The following is a 27,728-nucleotide window of genomic DNA, read 5'->3' as shown; positions in this document are numbered from 1 at the left end:
GCACCTATAAGAACGGTACCGGAAATTTGATGGAAAGCTCATCGTCTCTTGACGGATTTCGGCTGCACGCAAATAGCAAAAGAAGCGAATACGGTAAACCGGATATGGTGTACCTGTTGACTGGGTACGTTCGCTACTTATTTTTTTTCTTTCTTCTAATGCAAGTGAAGCTTTGTTGTTAATCGATGCCTAATTTTGGTGTGGCGTCGTTTTGCAGCCATGACGTATACTCCGAAGAGAACGACGGCACGAAGAGCATGAACGTGTTAGGTAAGCGTACTCATCTGTGATGTAAAAGTAGTGACAGTTCTTTAAGCGTGAATACGTGTATAAAAATAAACGCCACCTTATTGGCCGGAACGCCCAAACGTTACGGTGCAGCGTTGTATTGTGTCATATGTACAAATAACAATATTCTGTTGTATATGAAATATTGTAATATATCCATAGTGTAATATTTATTTGGCCCAGTGAGCTAAATACCTCGATCAACACAACTGGAGAAAGAAAAGCGTTTCTCCGGGATGTTAAGATGTCACAAGAAAACACGTATGTATATCCAGATTTTAAAATTCTGCGACTGGCACAATTAACGATGCAGTGTCAGAGAAGTAAGCAAAACGAATTTAAAGACACACCGTTTTTCCCACAAAGTTTAAGCCAGAAATACACCTCAGCTGCACCTAAGCTGGACAGGAAGTCATGATGGAGGGGCCATAGCAGAAAGCTGCGGAATAATTCCGACTACCTGGGCTTCCTGAACGTGCACCTAAAACTAAGTACACGAACGTTTTTTTGTATTCCGCCTTCCATCAAAATGCGGCCGACACTGCCGCAAATCGAACCCGCGCCCTCGCGCTCTGTAGTAGAACGCCATAGTCACTAAGCCGTCACGGTGGGCCACGTCGTACGCGTACTTCGTCACCAGAAAAGCGGGGGACCGCCAATGCGGGAACCGGTATGGTTCCGGCAACTTAAAGCACAGGTGAACGGGACAAGATGTAACCTATAGGTCTGAGGAAAACTCGTAGGTCCCGGGATGATCATGTAAACAATCACACTTTGTTGTGCATACGCCGTGGACGTGTTAAGCCCAACTGCCATATTCAACAACCGATAGCAGTGTCGTGCCGCGGAGCTGCTGGCAGATAAGGCCAGGCTGGTCCAAGAAAGGTTCACCACTGGGAATGGATAGGTTGACTTCACATTTACAGCCATAATTTGTGACCATGTCGCAGTACGGGAGCCAAAACGTCCTTCGTGTCGTTTAAACTTTTGTTTCTCTGGTCGGTATGTTCGTTATTCTGAGTCATAAGCAAGAATGAAACCGAATTTTTTATCAAGCGATGCACAGCAAAAACTGCAGTCTCACCTGTGAACCAAAACACAACAGCGAGAAATGTAAAAGCTTTTTTTTTTTTTTAATGTTGGATTAGGAACACAGGTCACTGTATAACATGAAATACGTGACGAATGGCTCGCTAAAGATAAAAAAGAAAACACGTTTTACTGTTACCCATCAGTGTATTATACATACTTCGAACCCTCATCAAGATTATAGGTAAGAGCAAGTCAAACTAACAATTACGATTAACAGTATAAAATGAAAAATTGGCGTTCACCCCAGGGTTGCTAGTCTACTCAAATTAGCTCAGATGGTAGACTACCACGGAAAGGCGATGGCCCTGGGTTCGATCCCCGAACCAGGGCGAATTTTCCCCAAGCCCACGCCCCTTGAATTATGAACTATCTACACTGCAGTTCGCGCGTGAGGCTGGCTTGACCGGCTGGCTGTTAGCGTGTTTCATGTATTCTATTTATTTATTTTTATTTACTTAATATCCTCACCACTGATTATCACCCCTGCTTAGACCACTGAGTCCATCGTGAAAAAAAAATTCACGCACAAACTCTTCTGGGAGTTGTCTACTTATGCATAAGCATTGTGTCCCTTCCTCATCTCCACACAGCCTGGTATCATTATCAACGTTATGAAATTGGATCCGGCCAGCAAAAAGGACATCGCCACGGTGACACAAACTGGTGTGGACGGCGTCGCCAGGTGCAATGATGACGTTTTGATTATTATAAGCCTTCATCCCTCTTTAGCGCATTATCCATCCACATGTGATGAAACATACTCCAGCGGCGGCTGCGATGGCACGGCCGCGCAGACCCTATCTCGAAAGCTATCTGCGATGCCGACAGAGTGCCGACTGCTGATAGCTTCGCGCGCTGTGTTATCGCTGCTTACTTAGCATTGAAGCAAGAAACGCGGGTCCTTACCTTGAAAGAGATCTTTGAAAGGGGCATAGTGCGGCGTGTGCTGAGAGCTCTATAATCACCGTGTTCTCGCCGCTATCTTGAAAGCGATCATCTTACGGGACGAACGGACGAACGGAAAGTTTTTTCTCCTTGGGCAAGCATAGAAATTCTTGAGCATTTAATATTCGTAGTCTCTTCAAATGCGAAGCTTTTCTTCAGAGAGGCTCTTCCGGATTTTTCTTGCAGTTTCGTGCAGAACTTTGGGTGAACGCCAGTTTTTCTCTTTCGTCGAACTTCATCCACATGGGGGCTAACGAAGAATTTATTCGCCAAATAGCAGCCCTATAACAGTGCCGCCATACATAAAATGTTCCTTTAGAATGGCACGCCGAAGGTAACAGTTGGTCACGCAGGCGCTAAAATGCAATGAACAAGGCTCACCAACCTACGGCCAGAGGTAGCCTCCCGACTGGCCCACAGAAGGTGGTGGTGGCCCATCCGAAAATGCCATCCCGTCCCGCAAATTATCCGCTGCGCCTTCACCTAAAAGTGGGGCCTCTCAATAAAACCTTGTGCTATGGCAGTGAATAGCCGACCGCTTCAAGAAAGCTATTTGCTTTAATAAAGGAAGGTGTGCTTGACGACATATATTTGCTGCATCGAAGATATTTGGGCAGCGTTTATTGTTTCACTGCATGCATGATTCTGGAGTAACGAGCTGTTAACGAGCACATTTCTATAGCGGTAGCATCCCAAAGTTCTGGCATCCAGAAGAGATTCGACGACTAAGATGACGTCGGCTCATTAATTTTTGTTGGAACCAGTGACCGCTAGAACGGGCCAAAAAGCCAGCGAAATCTATTCGCTGTAAAATAACAGAACTTACTGGGAAACTCAACATGCCTACTCATGAGGGAGCGGGATGATGACATAAACTGTATCGATAACGTAACAGAGACGCCTTGCCATGCCAACTATAGAGCCCGAGGTTGTAGCACAGGGGTCGCGTGAAGCCACAAATGTGTCTGATTGTCTCCGCTTCGCTTCCTTTTAATCAGTTATCCTGCAGTGACACTCATTTTTTTTCCATCCGACACAGGCTGAGACGCTTTACAAGTCACAGTCGAATGGGCGAACAAGTTTTAGAAGCGATTACTAATTTAGAGCATGTAAGAACCAAAAAAAAATGCAGACTTCAATGACTCCGCCGGTCCTGAACTGGGGTAGCGGCCCCCTGTCTCCTGTTTTCGCTTTTTTGTCTTGTTTCCTTCGGTCATCTTGATTTGCGCTATCCCACTGAAACGCCATGGAATACCAAATCCCTCAAACCGCCATCTTTGTGAGAACTCAGTTATAGCTCACTTTCGCCAGACAACCCTCATTTTTGTCATTTTCATTTTGTAATTTTTTTATTCTTATGCAAACTAAACTGGAACGTTTACTTGGCCGAGTACGTTTGCCATCATGCGCGCAATACGAAGCTCTGGAATCAGTCGAACGCAAAATCGCCTTCAAACCTACTTTTTTTTTGCAGGCATCGGCTTCGTAGGTGGCTTGTGCACCGACTTCTTCGTAGCCCTTGGTGAAGACAGCGCTGGTCTCTACACCGGAATGCATACGATGACGCACGAAGCGGCCCACGTGTAAGAGGCAACATGCCCCCCCCCCCCCCCCCCCACACACACTTCGAGACTATTTCACTCAGTCTATTTCACACATACCGTATAAACCGGAATATAGGTCAGCCAGGAATATAAGTGGACCCCTGACCTGGACTTCACCAGAAAAAGACTCAGAATATGCTAACGGACGCTATAAACATGGGCCAGGGCGACTTTAACTGTTTTATTTCCGGCGAAAAAAACATCTCGAACCTATCTTTATGTTTGTACGCTATATTGCTTGAGCAGATAACCAATTCGCTTGAACAATTACGGAGCGCCCCCGGCTCCTCCATCTTATAGTACGCGTGTTCGAGCTTCGAGTCACCTGGCGTTTGAGCACGCAAAGCGCGCGACTGAAATTACCGAGCCAAATGTACTTAAAGGAAAGCTGCTCGAGCTGAGCTGCACCAACGGTGAGAGTCAGAAAAGAACTATAGACGAAACTGCATCGCTCTCGCAAGTATCAGTCATGACTGCCGGTGTGTGTATTTCATTTTTTTTATTACTATTGCCACTCGTTTGACAGCGTTTAACGGCCAAAAGCAAGATTCTGGCTATAAGGGACACAATACTGGAGGGCTCCGAATTAATTCTGACAATCATGGGGTTGTTTGTCGTGCACCTAAGTATAAGTACTCGAGAATGATACTGTATTTTGCCCGCATCGAAATCGGGCCTCTGTGGCCGGCAATCGAACCCGTTCCCTCGTGTACATGTTGCAGGAGCAGAACGTCATATAGTACATTCATCGAAAGCGGCTGTACGCGTACGCGCGCATGCTATGCCGCAACCGAGCTACCTACGCATATATTGTTTTGACGTAACGTGGTGCAGGAACGAGATGACGAAGCAATTAACTGAATGAAGTGAAAAAGCCTATTGGGCGAACGTGTGCACAAAACGACTAACACTACGGCGAAGATCGAGAGAAGAACGGTAGCTGTTGGCGAAATAGAACTGAGGTGGAACTCAGACTGCCGGCAGTTTATACATGACGTAGAAGTTTCTCGGTGAGCCCCGCAAAGCACAGCGAATGACCGTGAATGAGCTGAAGTCCGATGCAGGAAAAATACTTGCAGGTTTAGCAAGCGCGCACCTTAGACAGGGGACAAGACAGGCACTGTATATGACAAGCGCTATAAATCTCGCAGCTATAACGTTCATTCCAAGCATACAGCGCACTCCAGGAGGACTGTCTTTTGCGCTACAGTTGGTCTTGCATTCTAACTGAGATAGCTTATTAGAACGGCTGTTTATTTACAGGCCACCCATCGATATGTGTAGTATTTGGTGCGCATGCGCACGGATACATCACTGATGCGCGAACTTTACGTCTCGGTTTTTTCCCCTGTGAAGCGATGGTGTATCGGTGCGCATGCGCACTGAATAGTATACCTATCGATGGACAGCCTGTAAATTAAGTAACTTAATGTACAGTTAGTCGCGCCAGTCCTTGTATGTTCTGTTGTTTTTGTGTCCGCACGTTCATTACTTTGCGTTAAGCTGTATATACCTTAGCTATAATACGACATACATACGATATATGTTTACCGCACGCTCCAAATTAACTTTAGTTGCGAGTGAGCGCTTGTCTTGCGTCTACTTCATTGTTCTATCTAAGGGGCGCGCTTCTTAATCCTGCAAGTTTGAAACCAGTAGCCCAGCAACACGCCCTATATAGGGAAAAATTATTTAGGTCTTGCCACTCCGCCCGAAGTCGCGACCACATCAGTGTTCACAGACGCGCTCTTGGTGGGCCCCCATGCTGCAACGCCCCCACGGTGGCTGCAGTCGGCGGCTGTATACCGCACCGCGGCGAAAGCAACATAGTGGTATGCCCTCGGTTTTCGGTGATGTTCGAAGCTGTTTCATCTCCCTTTTGTGTTTCGGCAATTAAATTTCACTGCTTAAAATTTAGCTTCTAGTCGCCTTCGACATTGTGGTGAGCGCCGAGCACATGTAAACCAATCCTATTTAGGACAATGTCTTTCTTAGCGAGTTGCCTCCTTTTTCCGTACCGGTTATCAGGGTACTTGGACTTTGTATTTATATTTTATATTTATTTATAAATACTGCAATCCCCAAAGGTGATTTCCACAGGGTGGTTACGAAAGTTAGAAGATATAACAGATTGGTAAGGTTACAACAAAAATAAAAATGCGGTTGAAAAAAAAAACGAGGAAACACTATTAAAAGCCAATCTTTGGCCAATCTTTATAGGCCATGCAATCCCAAATACAGTGCAATCTAAAAATGTGGGCCGATTACAAAGGTAGTGTAGATCGAAAAAAGAAAAGCAGCTCAATCTCCAAGGTAGTGCAACATAAGAATGTGGCTCAATCGAAAAGATAACGTAGTGAAACAGTTTAAGCAGTCCAACCCTCCTCCTACTCCCCTCATGCGAGAGGTGACGCGATATAGCGCCGGGTGCCGTGACTCCGGCCCATTCTCAACCCAAACTCGCTCAGAAAGACATTGTTTTTAATCGATTTCAACGGGAGGTTGAATGACCGTCGAATAATTCCTTCTTTTCCTTTCTTTTTCTCTTCTTTTTCTAGAGTTCTGCACTGCGGTTTGACGCCGTGGTGTTCGCGACGAAAGCTTCAGTGATAGTGCGAGCTCAGTCTGCGGACGGTTATCACCACTTATGCGGTTAGTGGCTGCGATGCGCTCATTGTTGTTTCAGCAAATCAGAAAAGGCCAGTTGGGCTCAAAAACAGACTCTACGTGACTCTGGACAAGAAACTAGGCAAAAGAAAGTCCGGAGAGGACTCAGCACATTTTTATGTAATTCCGAAATATTCACCTTGCAAGAACGGTTGGGAACGTCCATGTTCTAGAAGCGGTGAAATTCCTAGTGGATGAGAGCCTTGACAGGTCAGCAGTCGAGACAAGCAAGAGGCGTTTAGGGTATTGGTCGGAAAATAGTAGGAAATTCGCAGAGATCGATAAAGCCGGGGCCGCTACAGGCATAGACAACTGTACAATATGGGACAGATAGAGAGGCAGAGTGAAAGCTCTTTATTGATAATGCAGATTGCTCAGCCAGCGCATTTTTGCCTACAAGATACTCTGCAGGAAATGGGACGAAGAAGAAGAAAGCCCTTGAAGGAGGTGAGCAGAAGAAAAAGGTACAAAGAAAAATGCAGAGCGTGTGATGTTATCAGTAGTAGAGTAAGTGTCCGATGCGATGAAGGTAGAAGGCAAATGCAACAGAAAATAGAATCACACTCTTGATGAGACGATCTGCGTGAGTCATGGTTTAGACAGCAAACCAACTAAGTCAATATATAAAAACAAGACGCCCAAGGCTTTGCGCTGTTTCGATGGGCAAGGCCAGGGACCAAGCATCCGCACCAATGTCAATGGGCTTTGGTCGAGCTTTTCCATGTTCATTATATAACAATTTCGCTCGTCTCTGTAAGCTGGGCACTTGAGAAAGATGCACTCTAACGTAGCAGTTCTGTGGAAACCCGCAAGGTGGAGAGAAGTAATTAATAAAGGGAAAATCCGACATCCACCCGTTCGTAGCAACTGCTACAAAGGAAACCCATACATGTTCCTCGAAAAAGAAAGAAGAAAAATTCTCCCTGGTACGGGACTCGAACATGGGACCACCGCCTTTCCGGGGCAGTCGCTCTTCCATCTGAGCTAACCAGGCGGCTAGGCGACGGCAGGGCGAAGTCGAATTTGTCGACAACACGAAGCAAAGGCAAGTATTTGACGTAGTGGTTCTGCGGAAATCCGTAAGGTGGGGAGTAGTATCAATAAAGGGAAAATCAGGCATCTACTCGTTCGTCAGAAATCTAACCAACAAATTCAGCTTCGCCCTGTCATCTGTTAGCGGCCTGGTTAGCTCAGATGGTAGAGCGGCTGCCCTGGGAAGGCAGTGGTCCCGTGTTCGAGTCCCGGACCAGGACAAATTTTTGTTTAACTCTTCGGCTTTTCTTTCGAGGAACCCGTATGGGTTTCTTTTGTAGCAATTGCTACGAACGGGTGGATGTCTGATTTTCCCTTTATTAAGATGTACTCTAGAGGTTCCACGGTGTCACAGCTGTCACAACATGAGTTTGTGGTCTGGCCACTGCGAAAAAGAAGATTTTTCATGTATGCAGCGTTCAGTCGAAGCCTGTGACAGATGGTCTCCGGATGCCGTGGTAGACGTTGTGGTAGCCTTGATTGGAGTTCTGGATCGATGTTGAATAAAAGCTTCTAATTGTCGGAAGGTGAAGATTATCTTCTACGTCGCCAATTGAGTACATATCACTTCGCCAAAACTTGAAGCCTCACTTTTAATGAAAAACACATTTGTAAATATTATACGACCATGTCCTCTGCGGACTGCCTCATCGGTCTATTCATTATTTATCATACCACAATGTCCTGAAAGCCACTGAAATGCTATCACATGTCCAGCGTTAGATGCCAAGTGGTGTAGGTGTCCTATGTAATGAACCAAAATGTAGTTGCTTCATTTAGTGCTTTTCGTGCAAAGGCTTAGCAGTGCTGCTTTCAAGTCTGGGAAGATGGTCCATTTTTGTTGAAGCTGCCGTAGTACGCATTTTAGTGCATGTTTCATCGCGTACAGCTCACATAATGTTGATGACGTTACTCACTTTAAACAGCGTGAAAATGTCTGTTCTGTGAGGGGAACGAGAATACCACAGGAAGAGCTATGTTGCGTAAAAAAGCCGTCAGTAAATATGTGCCTCGTAGTAGAGTTCTTCAGGTTCATGTACGCCAGTGCTGTCTGTGAAATAGCTGCTCGGGGCATTTTCTTCTTGGACTCTATTCCAGGGAGGCACTTTCGAATGTGTAGTGGAGACAGCATCCACGGAGTACAGATAGAAGGTTTTAATGAAGAGTGACATCAAGGAAATAAACGCAAAATGCTAGACTGCAAGATACTAGGCTGCAATAGGTGCAGGAAAACCTGATTGGTTCAGGCAAGCTAGGTGACTATTTGTCGTCACCCCGTTTCAAAGCGGTTGCCATAGAAATCGCCATCGCCACTAACACCCACAGCGAAGCTGCGAACATTTAATGGCGCCATTGCTGTGGCGAGCGGTGAATATCAACACCTACACATTACTCTTAAACCAACTCAGATAAGGTGATAAGGGTACATATTTGGGAACACAACTGGCCGCATCGATGTGCGCCATTATTGCAAGAACTCGCACTCCGAAACGTGAAACTAGACGCACCGTCAACAGCGATAACAAAGCAGGGTACATTACACAGCAGCATTTTCTACCCATTTTGCCATCATTCTTCATTTGTGTATGCTTTGTTTTTTCCAATCACGGAGTCTAACAGATTTCCCAACATGTGTCTTCAAGGCTCGGCGCCGCTCACGATCAAAGCCAACCCAAGTCGTGGATTAAAGGTGACCCAGGATCACTAGACTGTCCTTGGAGTGACGGCCACATCATGAGCTATGTCGACGGCGGAGTGAAACATCATCGTTTTTCAGACTGCAGCCTGAAGCAAATTCGAAACCTCGTATTGTGAGGCGCTTTCGTTCTTCTTTGCATGTACTGTATATAACATTATTTTAAACTTTGCTTTCCATACAAGTATAAAGCAAAACTGGGGTTCATTAGCAGCTAATTACAAGAGCACAGAGCATACGTTAGGATGGCTGCATTTATTCATTACGCCCGAATGTTGCGATTACTCGGGAACATAAACGTTAAAGTTTTTCTCGCATTAGTTTGACAGAAATGCGCAACGAAATACCTTGCTGTTCCAGTCAAGTGCTTTCCCATACTGTATCTTTCTGCAGTACGGAAACGGCAACTGCAGAATGACAATGTAATTTTTCTAAGATTTTGCGTATATGTTTCTAGAAATTGGAGCAAGACACACACAGAGAGAGAGAGAGAGAGAAAAAAAAAAAGAAAGATAGGGAAGTTAGCTACCCTACACTACACTGGAGGTGAGGGAAGCGCGGAAAAGAAGGTTGGGGTGCGTTTCAAACTCTAGTGGAAATCGATGAAAGACAATGTCTTCCTTGGCGAGCTGGGGGGGAGACTCGGGTGTGTAAGCCATACGATTTATTGTGAGCCGCGCGGGATAGACAACGTTTGATCGACGTCAACTAGAGGTTGAATCGCTTTCCACCGTTTAGCATCAGTTGTCAACTTTGCCATCATCATCATAACAATAACAATAATAATCAGCATCGCCAACATCATCACTACCTTTACTATCAGTTGCCAACTTTTCCGTCATTACCGTCATCGTCATCATCACAACAATAATTATATTAATAATTGGCATTACATTCATCATCATAAGTAATCATCATAAGCTGTGTCACATTTTTAAACTGCACAATCTTCGGGATCGGCCTATGAAAGCGGCTAGATGTACATGTTAGAAACAGACATACCAGATACGGAAATGGGGCGGTAACTCTCGCAGGAAGACAGAGTCTTAAAAAAAGAAAAGTAAGGGAGAAAGGAAAGAAATAACAAGAGAAGAGAATGTCCTCGCGAGCGGCGTTCACCGCCCATTCAAAAGCGATCGCTGAGCCAAGTCGCATTTGAAATGTGTAGCAGGGCTCTAGTAGCTTTCTCCTCATCTGGTGGTTGAGTCCATGGTACCAATGCCTTTTCTTCTCTGAAAACTATGTCATCCAGTCGGCACCAGTACGCAAAGTGTGTCATTTATGTTCAGAAAATCAGCAATATTGACAAAGATATGTATTATGGTCTCGTCACAATAATAAAAGTTGCACGAGGTACTGTTTATTATGTCAATGCAATAATAGTTTAGGCGTTTGTAAAAGCAACGCGCAGCCACAAGGAACACCAACTACGTTTACGTGAAGCCGACAAATTAAGTCTGGTCGAGTCAGCTTGTTGCTTCGAAATCCGGTCATTGGGTTCGTGTAAATGCTAGCGAGCATCGAGTGAACATCGAAGCGATTTCTGTCAACCGTTCTGCAATTACGGTTTGACTCGCTCGCCTGTTTGGTGAAATGAATGTAAAGCTGTCGGGTCGGGCTGTGTTATCTCGACCTCTCACTCACCGCTCACATCGAGTTCACGTGAATGAAGCTAGAGTAAAATCGCTTCGCATGGTAGGAGACCAGGCGGAAGTCGAAGGTGCCGTGAAGGGTCAAGGGAGTGTAGCCACGAGACGGCACATTCGTCACTTACCGATGCATGCGAAAACGCTAATGGATTAATCGAGATGAGCAAGTAGGCGAACTTGCCCTGTTGCATCATGCTTGCATCTTCTGGAAACGGGCAGTGCTCTGAACAATGGCTCGCCTGAACTCTAAGATTACAACATTCCTCCTAAAGTCATCACTTTGAATGTTAATACTGATATCTTGTTAGCTATCTTATTCTATTGGCAACTATTATACAAATTGGGGTGTCCGCGATGGTATGCCGTTCGGTCACCGAAAGTTGTCATTTTGCCTCGAACAGTCATCACTATCAGCCTATTTTTATATCCACTGCAGGAGGTCTCTCCAAGCGATCTCCAATCACCCCTATCTTGCGTTAGCTGATTCCAACCTTGCGCTTGCAAATTTCCCAATTTGATCACCCCACCTAATTTTATGCCGTCCTTAACTGCACTTCTCTTCCCTTGGCACCCATTCTGTAACTCTAATGATCCGCCAATTATCTACTCTTTCGCATTACATGGCCTGCCCAGCTCCATTATTAAATGCGTAAGAATTTCTATGCCTCCTAACAAGCAATCTTTCCGTCCGTCACGAAGGCGAATGCAGTGGCTAGCTCCCTAAACAAAGGCTCATACCCCCCTTAAACAATAAATATATACAATGGCTCATACCCCCCGTAAAGCAGAGGCTACAAGCGCTCAGCAAAGTGAAGCGAACAGTGCACACGTTCACTGAAATCACCCATACAAAACACAGAACAGCACATGCTTCAATAAAGAACAAGCTCAAAACAAGCATTCGAACCATCACTAAAGCATTGCATACCACTTCAGCAATTGTATCGGTGGTTTTGCAACAGCTTCGCTGGACATCCAGGATGAGAAGGACCGATAAGAATTGATAAGGGTCGGATCATGCTCGATAAGGTCGATAAGACCGATGAGGGTTGATAAACGTTTATGCTGATCGACTCAAGTTTAATAACACTGATAATTACACCGGGCAGCGTGGAGAAGAGCAAGTGGCACAATGCTTACACATACTTAGACAACTGCCTGAAAAGTTCCTGCTTGAATTCTGTTAAAATCAACTACAATATCGGTTATCCCCCCGTTTGCTCTCTGATCGACACTACTCCCTTCCTATCCCTTAACGCTATTACCAATATTTTTCTTTCCATCGCTCTTTACGCAATCCTTAACTTGTTCTCGAGTTTCTTTGCCCCAATGTTTCTGCTCCATATGTTATCACGAGTGGAATGAAATGATTGTACACTTTTCTTTTCAATGACAGTGGTAAACTCCCAGTAAGGATTTGCTAATGCCTGCCGTATGCGCTTCAACCCATTTCCTAATTTCATCGCCTCACGTAGTCTTCTGCCGTCCTCGACTGCTTTTCCCTTTTCTTAATTTAATTTTAATGATCACTAAGGCACAAAGACAGTGAAAATCGTAGGAGCAACGTCGTCCTTCTCTTTCTCTCCTGCCGCTTCCCGCGTTTTGCACTGACAGTGACCCTTTGTAACTATAGAGCTTGTAATATAGAGTGTAACATAGAGAAACCCTTTGTTTGTAACAATATATATATATATATATATATATATATATATATATATATATAGTTACCAATCTTGAGTGGGGTGATGAAATTAGGAAATTTGCAGTTGCAAGTTAGCATCAGCTAGCGCAGTACAGGGGTAATTGGGATCGCTCGGGGACGCCTTCGTCCTACAGTGGACACAAAAAGTGGCTGCTGCTGCCGCTGCTGCTGCTGATGGTATATATAAGGGTGGCACTGGCTAACACTCCCAATGTGAATTCTGGTACATGCACATGAATACCTAACAGAGAAGACTGGAAAAAGGCGCCGCGGTAGCTCAAATGGTAAGAACTTCGCACGCGTACTGCGAAGACGGGGATTCGTATTCCATCTGCACCCAGTTGTTTTTAGACCACTTTATTTTCATTCATTTATAGCCTCCATATTTCAATTAAATAAATCTAATCCCCCTATGATTTCCTTGTTGTCATTGGCTGTTGGCTTTTGTGGTTGGGACTTACGAAAAACGGGCTCCTCGCCGTGGTTGCTCAGTGGCTATGGTGTTGGGCTGCTGAGCACGAGGTCGCGGGATCGAATCCCGGCCACGGCGGCCGCATTTCGATGGGGGCGAAATGCGAAAACACCCGTGTACTTAGATTTAAGTGCACGTTAAAGAACCCCAGGTGGTCGAAATTTCCGGAGTCCTCCACTACGGCGTGCCTCATAATCAGCAAGTGGTTTTGGCACGCTAAACCCCATAATTTAATTCTTAAATTCAGAAGGGCCATATAGACTGAAATAATTGGTGCCAAACTTTTCAGTTAATTTGCCTAATTACGCATGCTGTACCACGAAGCGGGGCTCTCTTTCCAACCCCTGTGTGATGTAAAAGCGTGGCGTAGAATGAAGACGCCGTATTACACTTCTATTTGTAAGCTTGAGGTGATTCTATTGTAAGCTGTGAGATTCGCGACCTGTACAACCAAATGACCTACATAACGAATAATTTCGGAGGCCCCAAGCACTTTGCTACAAAGGCGTTCGACGGTAATTGATGTAAATCGTTTAATTAGTGAAAGCATTGCTTTGGTTCAGCTTGCAAATGATGTCCGCGTGATCAGATAATTCATTTGTAGTGACACAATTCGAGTAAATTTTGTCGGCTTTTAGAAAAATGTTCGACAGAAAAAAAAATATTGCATGCTGTGGGCAATCGGAGACGGATATTGGCAAAACACGAGGTATGCATTACAGATTGCGAGGAAAGATTTGTTGGCGAGTAATGAACACTGGGCAAACGGAGGAAGGCAGGTTCCCCGGAATGGAAGTAGGACCCAACGAGTTCTGCAAAAGCGTCTTTCCGGACCAAAAAAATGTGATCGCCGACATGGTGAGCGACGTTTTCCCTCTGTCAAAGTCGCCTGCTGGGAAATGTATACGTACACCCGTGAGCGAAAGTATACGGACTAAAGGGCCGCCGAAAAAACTGAATTTCTGCTTAATTAACGTGCATAAACTGAAATTGACGAGTAAAATGGAAAGTTCGCAGTGCCAAGTTTGGACTGCAATCCTCAACTTCGAGTTGCATTCACAGGCAGATAAAAGAATTGGCTTTATCACGCCCCCCATTCCTTGTCCGTATACTACTTTTACTCACGGGTGTACATGAACGCTGTGCCCTGTGACCGACAGAGGCTCTCAAATCGCTGAGTGCATGAGATCAGAGCCGAACTAGATTTACAAAATTTTGTCGGCGCTATTAGCATATATATATATATATATATATATATATATATATATATATATATATATATATATATATATATATATATATATATATATATATATATATAGATAGTGCGACTACAGCAACCCTTCCCCCTCCCCTTCACGCGAGGTACAATTTAACTTTTTTTTGTCTTCTTCTTTCCCCGCAGAATTCAGACCGCATAAAAGACTGCATGATCAAGTGTCAATATCCGCTATATCGCCAACAATGCTTTGGTTATGGACATTGTTATTCGTACACGACGATCAAGTACCTGTACAAACACGCACTGGACTTCATGCAATGCGGTAAAGATAAGGTAAGATACTGAAAGTGCCCGAGAAGCTGTTACAGGCCACCCAATCGTTTTAAAAGCTTTCTGACCCGCCCAGTCACTTGCAATGGGTGTGCACCCAAACTGCTAAGCAATGCATGAGTTACCAACATGCGAAAAAAGCTATGCTAAGAGATGATTCATCCTTTCAAAGACCGTAAAAGTACAAATGTACGAAATAATATCACTGATAGTGTCACAGTAGCATGAGCTTTAGGCGCACTTGTAGCGCCGTATGAATCAGAGACGAAGCTCTTTACGCGATACAACTTTTTGTGCTATTGCATTTTAAGAGTAAAGCTACCAGCGCGCAGAGGAAAGGGTCTGAAAAAGGATATTGCTTCCAAAAAAAAATGAAAACGCTTGCAGCAAAGCCCAGAAGTATTGAACTCAAAGTCGCATACAAAGGCTTCTGTGTACATATTATATGCAGAGGAAATATAACGGTGTGGTTCCACTGGGGCATCGTGGAAAATCAAACTCTTACTGTGCTGCTATTAGCGTTCGCCGCGAAGTTTGAAACGGCTGCTGTAATACAACTAAGAGTGGAATCGCAATGATACTTAGAAGAAATGCAGCCGATGTTGCTCAGATATTTCTCGGCATAGAGTTTCTCATAATATTACCTATGCGAAAATCTGGCGCTGGAGAGCTGTGGTATGCAGGGGAATGCTGGTATATTGTGACTTCGGATTGGCATCGTTGTCGGAGAGCCAGGACTCCTTCAAGAGGCGTCTGGAAAGAACCATTCCATGTGTCACAATGATTCATTTTCTACTAAAACAGCACTTAAAAAGCTGTTTTAGCTTTATTATTACACAAAAACATGTTTTGTTTAATTATGTGAACCTGTTATTGCATGTACAATTATATGAAGCGTAAAAAGTATCAGCGGGCCGCTAAAGCTGGAGGACAGACAAGATTCGCGCTCACTTCGGAACAGTTTGTCGCCTGTTCTTGCTTTTCTTCGCTTGGTTATGCATTGTAGGTGAGTAAACTTCACTGGAAGATGTAATATATGGGTGAATGAAAACCTTTTATGAAGATTTCACTTTAAGAAGGCGTTGTTTGTGTCCACGTTTTAGACGAAGCCTCTTCCAACACCAGCCGACACAAGCATCGCAGACACATATACCGTCATTCCCATGACGGCACAGCGCCCTTTAGGGAACTCCCGTATAGATGGCGCCACCAGATCTCCCTCTAGGCGTTATAGTGAGAAACTCTATTTTTCTCCGTAAGCTATAGACATGTGGGCCTAATTGGGAGAATAATAATCAGTCATCAGATTGGAATTGATCGCGTCGCGCCGCACAGTTCACGGAGAAGATGAAACAGCCGTACAAAATTAAAAAGACACCGAACAGTAACGTAAGTTGAGTTGTATTAGTAAAAATGACCGTCCACAATAACAAAAAGGACTCTCATACTGTGCGAGGAAGTTCGGGAAGTCGACGCAAAAAGCAAACGCAAGTGGCGACGCCGCCTTAAGGTTCCCGCAACAGCACGACTTGATTTCGTGGATCTTTTAAGGCGTCTGCTCACTCCAAGTTAGTATTTTTTTTTATAATAACTTTATTCTAAGAGAGCCAAAGTCTGAATTCGGCAACTTCAAGAACGTTTGCTTCGCCGGCAATGGTCGAAATACAAAAATAAACTTTGAAATTCATGACATCACACCAGCGTATTCGTGTAACGGCTCTGTAGTACAGGCGCGAAAATAAAATGAAATGAACTGTGACATTTATTTTCTCTTACAATAATAAACCTATTACAGCGAAATTAACGAAACTATACTTTTAAAAGAATACATTATCAGCTCATGCTGATTTACTCTTCCTTTTTAAGTGTCCCTTTAAAGTATAACAGAAGTTAAAAATTTGCGGAAATACAAAAGACATTGCAAACTAGCGGAGGCAACAAGTTTAATGCGAGAGCTTTAAAGCCCTAAAGATTCTAAAGATGAAACAACCAGCCCTATTGAAAGCACTGCTAAGGGTCCCGTGTCGCAGAAAATCCGGCGTCGGCATCCGACGTCGGACGTCGTTTCGGCCAAATAATTTCGACCCACGCATGCCCAAGCCCTTCATGTGGCGCAAGGAAGTTACTGAACTGATTCAATTTCTCAAGCTAATATACACAGAAAAATCGTAAAGTACGACACACGCACAACCTACAGACATGAGAGCGTCGGATACTAAATTGAATATACGATAAAACAATTCTGTTACGCGAAAACTCAAAGAAACCCTTTCCGGCATTTCTACCATACATATACCGGTCACGGCGTCCGCCACGTGCGCGCGTCCGCCCGCGCAAATCTTTGCAGCCACGGAACGGCGCGCGCGGTTCCTTGAAACACCTCCAAATGGCGCTCGCCTCCGCCGCTTCGCGGCCCACGCAAGAGGCCGCATTTCTACCAGAAAGCCCGCCTTCGTGCATAGAGCTCGCCGCCAGCGTTTCCCGGTAAAAGTTACTGTTACGTACGCTGCAGTTTCCGGAAAGCGCGATAAGAAGTAGGGGATCTTTGAATGGTATTGCGTTCCACTCTTAAAGGCGAAGTTTAAGCGCTATTTCAATTTTAAACGAAATTTATGAAATTCTTCACACTTTACCTACCAAATCCACCATCTGATTATGAGGCACGCCGTAGTGGGCACTCTGAAGTAATTTGACGGCCCGGTGCTATCCAATGCAGTGCACACGAGCGCTTTTTTTTTTTTCATTTCACCCCTATCGGAACGCGGCCGCCGCTGTTGCGATCGAACCCGCTACCTCGAGCTGTGCAGCGCAATGTCATGACAACTATTCTACGGCGGCGAGCGGGGAAAAAATGCCATGTGCGTAGAGAAGGCCCCGGTAAAAGATCTCGTAAAGGATTAAATGTTAAATTAGCCACTGACGGAAGGAGAATAACGGTTTTGATCTGGAACGTGCATTGCATAGGTACAAAACACTGGATAGTGGCTAGCACAAGCTCATGTATCAGCTATCAGAACAAACTACGGAACATAATTATTCACTCAAACTGCCTCTTGAAGGCTTAGAAATTTGCTGCCCGAAAAAAAGATACAACCTCCAACACCCCTCCCCCACCCAAAAAGAAAAAAAGGAAGAAAAGATAACTATCACTCTGTTACAACCTAATCAAAATAGGACCTTTTCTATCTCACTGAATATAATTAAGGCGGGACGAGGATCTTAATTTTTTTTTATTTATCAACTTATATTGATAAATTTGACAAGCAGAGCTGCATCGTTGAATGTAGATATATATTACTAATGTGCAAATAGATTTCAAATATCTCATATGGAGAGGAAGATAAGAGAAAAACGTAATATTGCCATTAGGTAATTTCGTACGTGTCGTTATAGTAATTTATTATTTGAAAAGTTATTTTTCAGAAATATGTAGTTATTCTCAAAGGTCCGCCACACAGGCTAAATCTTGTAAAAATTTTATACGGCAATTTTTTTATTCACACGTTATTTTGCAAGTTGAGATAGGAAATCATCTTGCAGTAATTAGATTATATATATCACCTGATTACAAATGTATCAAGGTTACCAAATAAGGAAAGCTTTAGCCCGTAGTTGTGTTGTAACTAAATATAATGCTATCGAGTTAGTTTAAATCCGTTCATGTAAATATCCTCAAAACTTCCGTAAGGCAGAAGTACCTGCCAAAAGGGCAAAGTTGAGAAAATCGCATTTCAAGCTCTGCAATTGTTGGAAATTCTAGCTATTGATCCTACGTTCAAAAGAAAGGCTTTAGAAGGAAGCTGAGCTTTTCCCGAACACAATACAATCAAATTAATTGAAACTCGTTAAGGGAAACATGAGGCACCTCTGTTCGTTTTCTTCTTCTTTTATAAAAATGAGCACATTCTCTGCTCGTATGTCACAACTATGGTTTGATTGATTGATTGAGTAACTTTTATTTTACAGTCCTGCAGAACGCGTATTAGCACGTCGCGGGCCGCTCCCACGTCGGGACCGACCGGCCTAGCCTGCCAGCCGGATCGTGGGCCTGCTGGACAGCCCAACGTTGCTCAGCCAGGAGTGGGTTGCGGAGGGCCGCCTCCCACCTAGCTGAGCTGAGGTCAGGGCTTGCTATAGAGATACATCCCCAGAGCATGTGCGAAAGTGTTGATCTATCCCCGCAAGCAGGGCACGCGTCATCAGTGTAAATCTCCGGATATATCGCACGTAACGTGAACAGGTTGGGATAGGTTTCTGTCTGCAACAGTCTGAATGTCAGTGCCTGAGGCCTAGTGAGCTTGGGGTGAGGAGGAGGGTATTGTCGCCGCAAGAGATAGAAGTGTTTAAGAAGTTCATTATAAGTGGCCGGCGCGTCCCTACCATGCATAACTCTCTCTTCGGCCGTTACAGCGCCAGCGCGGTCAGTCAGTGCGCGCGCGGCAGCGTGGGCCGTCTCATTGAGGTTCGTGTGGACACCCGCCATGTGCCCAACGTGGGCTGAGAACCAAGTAAGCGAGTGATACTTGATTCTATCCGGACCTGCCTTACGAAGCAGCCCAAAAGCCTGTTCTGAGATCACTCCACACTGAAATGCCCTAATGGCCGACCGTGAGTCACTGTAGATGACGTCGCTGCTGTCATCAAGCATCGCCAAGGCAATGGCCACCTGCTCGGCTATCGCCGGATCTCCGGTTCGTACAGATGCACAGTTCGTGAGTCGCTGTTTGGAATCCACCACTACTGCAGAAAAGGAGCACCCCTTCCGATATGCGGCCGCGTCAACAAAGCAGGCTCTACGCCCCTCTGTCTGGATCTGTTTGAGTATGGTTGAAGCTCTTGCTTTCCTTCTACCCTTGTTATATTCAGGGTGTACATTTCTTGGTATCGGCGATACGGAGATCAAGTCTCGTATGTCCCGTGGTAACTGGCATTTTCTTGGTGCTTCTGCAGATGGTGGGTAGCCGAGCTCTTGTAATATCCTCCTACCGGCGGCGGTCGTGGAGAGTCTGGCAAGTTGCGCTTTTTCCTGAGCCTCTGCAATCTCCTCCAGGGTGTTATGCACACCTAGCTGGAGGAGGCGATTGGTGTTGGTGAAGATCGGTATACCCAGGGCTCGCTTAGTTATTTTCCTGAGCAACGTGTTGAGTTTGTTCCTCTCTGCTCTTTGCCATCTGTGCATAGCCGCTACGTTGGCAAAGTGGCAAAGCACAAAGGCGTTAATCAACCGTAGCAGATTGTCCTCTTTAAGGCCATGATGGCGGTTAGCCACCCTTCGGATGAGACGTACTGCGTTGTCTGTCTTGGTCGTGAGCTTGATTATTGTTTGCGCGTTAGGGCCAGTAGATTCGACCACCATGCCTAGTATTCTTATTGCGTCGACCCTAGGAATCTTGTCTCCCTTGCCCGTGCGAAGACAAATGGTGCTGTCAGACAGTGGTCTCCAGCCCATGGGCTTACGACCTCTTCTTAAGGGGCGGTAGAGTAAAAGCTCTGACTTCTTAGCCGAACAGTTTAATCCCGTGGGTCGAAGATAGCCCTCCGTGACCTCGATGGCCTCTTGTAACGCACTCTCAACCTGTCCGTCACTTCCTCCAACACACCAAATGGTAATGTCATCCGCATAGATGGTATGCCTGATGCCCTCGACTCGTGAGAGTGTTCTGGAAAGGCCGATCATGGTCAGGTTAAAAAAAGTGGGCGAGATCACCGAGCCCTGTGGAGTGCCCCTTGTTCCAAGCTCCACCTCTTCCGCGATCATGTCTCCTGCGCGGACAGTCGCTCTTCTTCGGTGTAAAAATGACCTCACGTAATCATGGAATCTTACGCCCAGACCAAGCTCGGATATCGATTGCAGTATAAATTGATGGGCTATCTTATCGAAAGCCTTCTCCAAATCTAGTCCAAGGATGGCCCGAGTGTCCCGCGTGTCATTGTCGATTATCTGACTCTTGATGAGCTTCATGGCGTCCTGTGTGGACAGACCTGCCCTGAAGCCAATCATCGTGTGGGGGTGGAGTTCCTTGTGTTCGATGAACCTCGTGAGCCTGTTGAGTATGACATGTTCCGCGACCTTGCCTACGCAGGATGTGAGCGATATTGGTCGTAAGTTTCCAGGTTTGATGATTTGCCAGGTTTGGGGATCAGTACTGTAAGTGCCCGCTTCCATGCTTCCGGGACCTTGCCTTCCTTCCATGTCTCGTTGATGACTTCTGTCAGGTATTCTATCGAGTGATCGTCCAGGTTACGGAGGGTCCTATTTGTGATGCCGTCGGGACCAGGAGCAGACTTGCTATTAAGCTCATGCAGCGCCCTCCTAACCTCTTCCGTGCTGATGTCTGCATCCAGCTCGGAGTTGGGTGGCCCAAGGTAGTCTGCGTAGGCGACCGATGTCCCTTGCCGGGGACCAACGGGGAGGTACTTCTCAACCAGGCTCTGCAGGACTTCCTCCGTGGTCTTGGTTCGTGTGGCTGTATGCAGAAGCTTTGCCATCACATGCTGCTGGTTGGACCTTGTGTTGGTGTCGTCCAGAAGATGCTTTAAAAGATTCCAGTTTCGACCATTCCGCATTTGACCATCAACTGAGTTGCACACCTCGTCCCATTGTTGCTTTGAGAGGGTGTGGCAGTACTCCTCTGTGGTTCTATTGAGTTCAGCAATCTTTTTGCGTAGTCTGCGATTTAGCCGTTGGCCCTTCCATCGATTGCGGAGTGACTGCTTAGCTTCTAGTAGATGGGCTAGGCGACTATCCATCTTTTCCACGGGAAGGTCCGTGCATATTTTGTGAGTGTTACTCTTGATATCTTCCCTGATCTGGTCCATCCACTGTTCAAGGCTCAGTCTGGTGGTTGGAGGTTGGCGCTCATTCCTTATCTTGCGGAACTTGTCCCAATCCGTGAAGAACTCCTTCGGCCTCTTAGGTGCTGTTGGAAAGTGTGTAGCGAGGATATAATGATCGCTGCCAAGATCAACAGCAGTGTTAGTCCATTGCGCCTTTGACAAATTCTTGACGAACGTTAAATCCGGAGTCGAGTCCCTGCACGAAGATGTTCCCATTCTGGTCGGAAAAGACTTATCAGTGGTGAGCGTTAGGTCCAAGTCTGTAGCATTCTGCCATAACTCCTTTCCCTTGACCGTGTTGTACATGTAGCCCCACGCGTAGTGCGGGGCATTGAAGTCCCCGGCTATCACCAAAGGACTAGTCCCGGCGAGGTTGATTGCCTTCCTTAGAAGCGCTTTGAAACGCTGGCGAAGGTCATTGGGGCTACTATACACGTTAAGAATGAAAACACTCTGGCGTCTCAATCGGCCTGGTATGATTTCTATCATCACATGCTCTGCCTTACAGGTGGCCATCCCCAGGTCGTGAGTGATATATGTGAGCTTACGATTTACAAGGGTGCATACACCTCTCCTCCCAGTTTGACCAAGAATCGATTGATATCCCGACAAGTTGACTTCAGCAGATAGGGTTTCTTGAATAAGGATTACATGTGGTTTTTCGGAATTGCTGCGAATGTACTGCTGCAGAGGCGCTTTCTTCTTAAGAAAGCCCCTGCAGTTCCATTGCCAAATGCGAAAAGATTCATTTGAGCCCGCCATCTTGTTGCTGTCTACTTTTGTCCCCATATTCTGCGGATGAATTGTCCCCAGTTATAGGGGACCCAATGGTAGTATGTGGTACGACATTGACGCTAGGACCAGGGATTGACAACATTACGTTCTCTAGGAACGATTCTATTTTGGACACACGTTTGTTCATACTTTCAGCTTGAAAGGCCATCTCGCTTTGTATCTGGGAGACCTTCTCCGCCAGTTGCCTTACGCTGTCGCTTAGCGCTGAAAACATTTCGCGAATTTCTGACCTTGCGCGTCCCGGATGACTATCCTGCTCACAAGCCACTGCTCGTTTTTTAGAGGGTCTCGCCTCATCTTGTTCGCCCTCCGCTAGAGGAACCTCCATAGGTTGGGGTGTTTCCAACGGAGCGGACGCAGGCGGAGGACGCGTTCCTCACGCGTGTTTGATCTCCGCGATTTCGGACGTAAGCTTTTTAATAACCTCCCTCATATTCGCATTCTCGCGTTCAAGTTGTGCTATTTTACGCGCGTTTCCTGTCGCATGCTCTGAGGATGCCCCCGACCTCACCTCTGCTTGTCCTCCACGGATAATGCCAGCCCAGGTGGTTGGTCTCGACGATCCAGGAACCGGTCCTGTCTGGTGCCCTCTGGGTCTGGAACTGGACCTGGTGCGGCTGTCGGGCCTAATGCGGCTTCCGGAATTGATGCGTATTCTCATCCCTCTAGACGCTGTCCGTCCTCTGGATCTGGAGCGCCGCTGGGATATGGAGCGCCCCCGGGATCTGGATCGCCCTCTGGATTGGGAACGGCCTCGGGTGCCGGATGGGGCCGATGAGTCCGATTCTTTGGATGCCTTTCACCGGAGATAGCTGGAAAGTGTTGCTCATCCTTGAAGGGTGGTGATGGCTTGCTTCTTTCCTTCCGCTCAGCGTTGCGAGCGCGTTCTCCTCTTCTGCGTCGAACTACGTACGGCGTCTGCAAGCGTTTCTTGCATTCCTTAGCCGCGGTGAGGTGGGCCTCGCCGCATAACTTTCATTTTGGATGGCAGCTGTGTTGTTCATCGGGATTGGTTGCTCCACAACCCCTGCATACCACTTCCTCTGGTGACGGGCAGACATCGGAGCGGTGTCCAAGGCGTCCGCAGGTGTAACATCCATCCATCTGTTTGTGGTAAAGCGTGCACCTGATCAGAGTGCCCCCATACGCAACGTAATTTGGGACCTTATATCCCTCGAATAACACCACCACAGTTCCAGTATTCTGGATTCTTTTGGCACCGAGCGCGAGTGGATTTCTCCGGTTGACGATCTTCCTGTCAATGATCTCAGGTCCGTCCTCGATTGCGATGCGCCGAATTACCCCCTTGCAAGTGGCGTGCGGCGCAGCAACATACGCGCTCACCTCATGCTGCTTCCCGGCGACTGTAATGTTCTCCACAGCGGCGTAACGAACCGCGTGTTCGTGACTAGATGTGCTGATCACCATCACATTTTGCATCGGATTGGGGCACATAGTGTCCCATTCTCTTTCCGTCGTACTGATACCCGTTGCAGCCCATATGGCTTCTGCGACCACTGTTGGGCCTGCCTTGGTAATACTCTGTCCGCCTCTGGGTCTGACCACAATCTTCATTTCGTCCTTTGGTAGTGGTGGCATCTTGCTGCCCCGGATAATCTTGCTTTTAGCTTCTTTATATCTATTTCGGTCCGGCAGCGTATCCTGGCCGTCAGGGTGGGCCGCGGACGAGTTTGCGCCAAGACGCCCGGAAGCGTTCTCGTAAACGCGCCGTTTGGCGACCGTTATCCAGCCAGAATCTTTCCCAAAACCTTCGGGGGCTAAATAGTCCCCATCGTCTTCTCTCTCCATCGCACAAAAAGCGGTGAACTAGCGCCTACAGGCTAACGCAGGCCAGCGGCAGCAGCCCAGCGTCTCGTCGAGATCGGCGCCGTTGCGTTTAGCGTTAGGGTAAGCACTCAGTCCGGCGTGGTCGGCACAAGATCGGCGATAAATATTCAGAAACTCCACCCACCTCCAAAAAACTGGTATCCACGTGTTCGGTAGAACTTCACTGAAATAATGCACGCAAAGTTCACGGGCCACCACTTCATAAACCTCCAAGAGATCGAGAAAAAGCAGGAGCCGATCGGAGCGCGTCCGACCTACTCGGCGTCATCTTCCTCTTTCCACAACTATGGTTGGTAATATTGTTTAACGATTAAACGATCAAATGTCTCCCCAAAAACAATTATTCTTCGTCGATGTCCGTTTTTTTATACGACTTATTCGGTTAAGTCTGTTCGATTAATTAATTTCGAGAGTTCCAAAGCAGTGGGGCGCAAATTTTGAAATTGTACTGGAATGACGGCGCACGAGCAGTGACTGTGCGGCTGTGGTAGGGCGGCTGTCGACTGTTTTTTTCCGAGCCCCGAGTGATGCCAAGCCGAGTGCTTCCCCTCTCCCTTCTCCCACACGCTACCACGCCACCCGAAGCCGGAGGCTTGAAAGATATAGCAATCCAGTCGTTGACCGTCGTGTCACTTCCATTCCAGTAAAGACGTGGCACAGCATGCGCACCGGTTTGGAGCATGTATTTGACATAGTGATGGAGTGCACGTCGATTCCAGCAAATCTACAGCGTCCCAGCATCTATTCTTGCATGCTGGTTGTGTGACCGTTTAAAGAGTGTCGGTCTCACCAAAGCATCCCAGCCAATTGACATTCCTTCGCTCTGGAGAAAGAGCAGTTAGTTTAAACTCTTAACCGACTAATTTTATTTTCCCCTTTGTATATTGCAATTTCTTGCATATTTCCGTTGGTCCTTACCTTTCACTTTTACCATTTCTTTTACCTCTTGTTTAACTGTAGTGTAAGGGGATTCACTAGTACCATGCATTTTGTTTAAAGTCTTCTCTAAATGCCATGTTATAACATATATTGTGTATCTCTTCAAAGGCCACTAATGTCTACTCTAGTTAGTCTTTAACAAATTAAAGATCATTTTTTATCGAATGTTTATACACTTGTGTATAAAACTTGGCTCCACCTCTCAAACATTAAAATAGGGTCCTTCAAAACTAGATAACTATGTTTCAACCTTTTTATAGAGCCCGGCCCAAATTTGAATAAGGAATCGATTAAAAGCTAATATAGTGAATGGTTAATCGTTAATCGCATAAGAAAACTGATTGACCATCCCCGGCCAAAGCCTTTGTTTTCAAGGTGCGAAAACGGCACCCGCGTCGCAAAACTCGCCGCGGTCGACGGCACGCACACGAGACCAACGTCGTTTGCGATTCTAAATACTGCGAACGTACCGTCTCCGCTAAAGGTGACATCGCAGATGCACCTAGTCTCAAAATGAGGCGTAGGCTGCAGGAACCCGCGGCTGCATGGAGAGTCACGGGTACAAGCGCCCGCGCACCGTCTATACGGTTGCTAAAGGTAAATAAACGGCACGCTCGCGAGATCTGCGTCGTCAAGTATCCTATGACTCCAAGACTCGGGGAAGTAATGGTTTCCAAAAATCGTTTTCCCTCCTATTTCCAATTTTTCTTTAAGGATCTGCGTCCTCGTTTAAAAGGTATACGTCTTCAGCCCATTTGCGTAACCGAAATTCTTACGAGTACGGGAAAAGATTTTGTCAAGACTTGAAGGCGGCCACAAATAGCTTAGTTTGGTTTCGTGCCTAATGGCATTGCCGACAAACAGCAAAACGGCCAAATAGTTGCTGCGTCGCCTTCACGCTTCTCCCTTCAGCATCTTCGAGTCTCTTTTCGCAATTGGTTGCAGCAATAATGTCACGGATCAGCATTTACAATGAAGAAGAGGCCAGAAGTGTCAAGACGACGACGACGACGATTAGAGGCTAGTGCGGGTACATGCCAATAGATCACACGGATGTATAGCTACATATATAGGGCTGTTGCCTCTTGGCTAAGTGCGGCGTATTTGTTTGGAAATATATTTTATATAGATTCTCGTCTGCGACTTCCTACGTAACATATCTGGTGGAGGTGGACGTTCCCTGTACTTCGTCACGGAGCTTAGCAGTGGACGGTACGTCGAGCCTTCCATCCTGGCTCCCGGTGACGACCGCTTAACTTAACCGGCTCCAACACCTGCTGCCGCTTCGACGACCTACATCGCACTCTCCGCTCCCCGTGATCCTGGCGTATTCTCGAGAAAAGATGGGGAAGACGTCGAGGACTTAATCAGCCTGTACGAATGTGTCAGCACCAATCACCGGTGGGACCCTACCATCATGCTCGCCAACGTAGTCCTTTACCTCGGTGGCACACCTCTCGTTTGGTTTTGGGCACGCAAAGATAAGCTCACAAATTGGGATACACTTAAGCAAAAGCTCAGAGACTTGTTGGGCAACCTTTATAATCACCAACTTGCCGCGAAGAAGGCGTTATCCAGCTGCGTGCAGATGTCAACAGAGAATGTCTTGAATGTACGTCACGCACATTCAAGACGTCTTGGCTCTATACCGCTGAGTTAACGCCCACATGGCCGAGCCAGACAAGGTTTCCCACATTCCCAAAGGCATTGCCGATGACGCCTTCCACTTGCTCGTCTTCAACAACGTGGCGACGGTGGACGCAGTTATAGAAGAGTGCCGATGAATAATTACTATGTGTATGGTTATATTGAAGTTGTAATAATCTGATGCGCTTGCGTCATCTGTCTTGCAAAAATAACAACGAGGTCCTTACGTTTTACTTAGTTTTACTGCTCTGCTTATTATCTCATGGCTGAACAGTTGTTTCGGGGTTTAATTATAGAAGTATATAACGATTTTTTTGTTCACTACACCAACTTAACTGATTGATTGATTGATTTTGATTTAAATCAGCGGCACGGTACTTGGGCCAAATCTTGATCTATGACACTCAGGTTTGCGTCCGAGGCGTGTGCGGGGGCAGTACGGTCAAGGTGTCGCAAGGACCAGTCACCGAGAGTGTAACACCAGAACAGACAACGCCCACTGCTGGCGACACCACTGAATGTCGCTGCGACTGCAGTTCCACGAGTCCCACCAGTGTCACAGGTTATCCGGCGCGGCCTTCGACTCCAAGGAGAGCAGTTCGGTATCCGTACAGACGCTATAGCAGACAATAAATGTGCTTGCTCGTCGGCTGTGAAACAAGATGGTCCCTGTACACCTGTGTGGATCGAGGCTTGGCACGCGGAATGGGACTGCCGCAAAGCATCAGTGTAATCATTCAACTTTAAGATCACAAAAATTGCACAATTTTAGAATTCATTTAACTTGAGTCACAGAAGACACTTCTGCAATGAAAGAAAGCTCACCAATATATATATATACAAGTAGGTATATACCGATCAGTGAACAGCAGCATTTAGGTTAAACGTTAAGTTAAAAATCTACCATGGAAATTTACGTATTTGGCTCGAACCAACGGCACTATATTCTTGGTCATCAACCGA

At 46.2% G+C, this 27,728-nt stretch overlaps 1 protein-coding gene and 1 non-coding gene across 2 annotated transcripts; both read left to right on the top strand.

Moving 5' to 3' along the window:
- On the top strand, positions 1-27,398 carry LOC140214443 (A disintegrin and metalloproteinase with thrombospondin motifs like). The gene is made up of 7 exons (XM_072285799.1): positions 1-124; positions 218-270; positions 3,800-3,908; positions 9,272-9,439; positions 13,870-14,005; positions 14,553-14,702; positions 27,174-27,398. Exons 1-7 carry the CDS (start codon positions 30-32, stop codon positions 27,396-27,398), a joined length of 936 nt encoding a protein of 311 aa, XP_072141900.1. The 5' UTR covers positions 1-29.
- Positions 7,776-7,850, top strand: TRNAP-GGG (transfer RNA proline (anticodon GGG)). The gene has a single exon. It is a non-coding gene; the product is annotated as a tRNA-Pro (tRNA).
- Positions 27,399-27,728: the final 330 nt, after the last annotated feature.

This window comes from Dermacentor andersoni, unplaced genomic scaffold, assembly GCF_023375885.2.
Source record: "Dermacentor andersoni unplaced genomic scaffold, qqDerAnde1_hic_scaffold ctg00000044.1, whole genome shotgun sequence".
Taxonomy (NCBI): Eukaryota; Metazoa; Arthropoda; class Arachnida; order Ixodida; family Ixodidae; genus Dermacentor; species Dermacentor andersoni.
The sequence above is the reverse complement of the archived record's forward strand: the minus strand, read 5'-3'. Positions and strand labels throughout refer to the sequence as shown.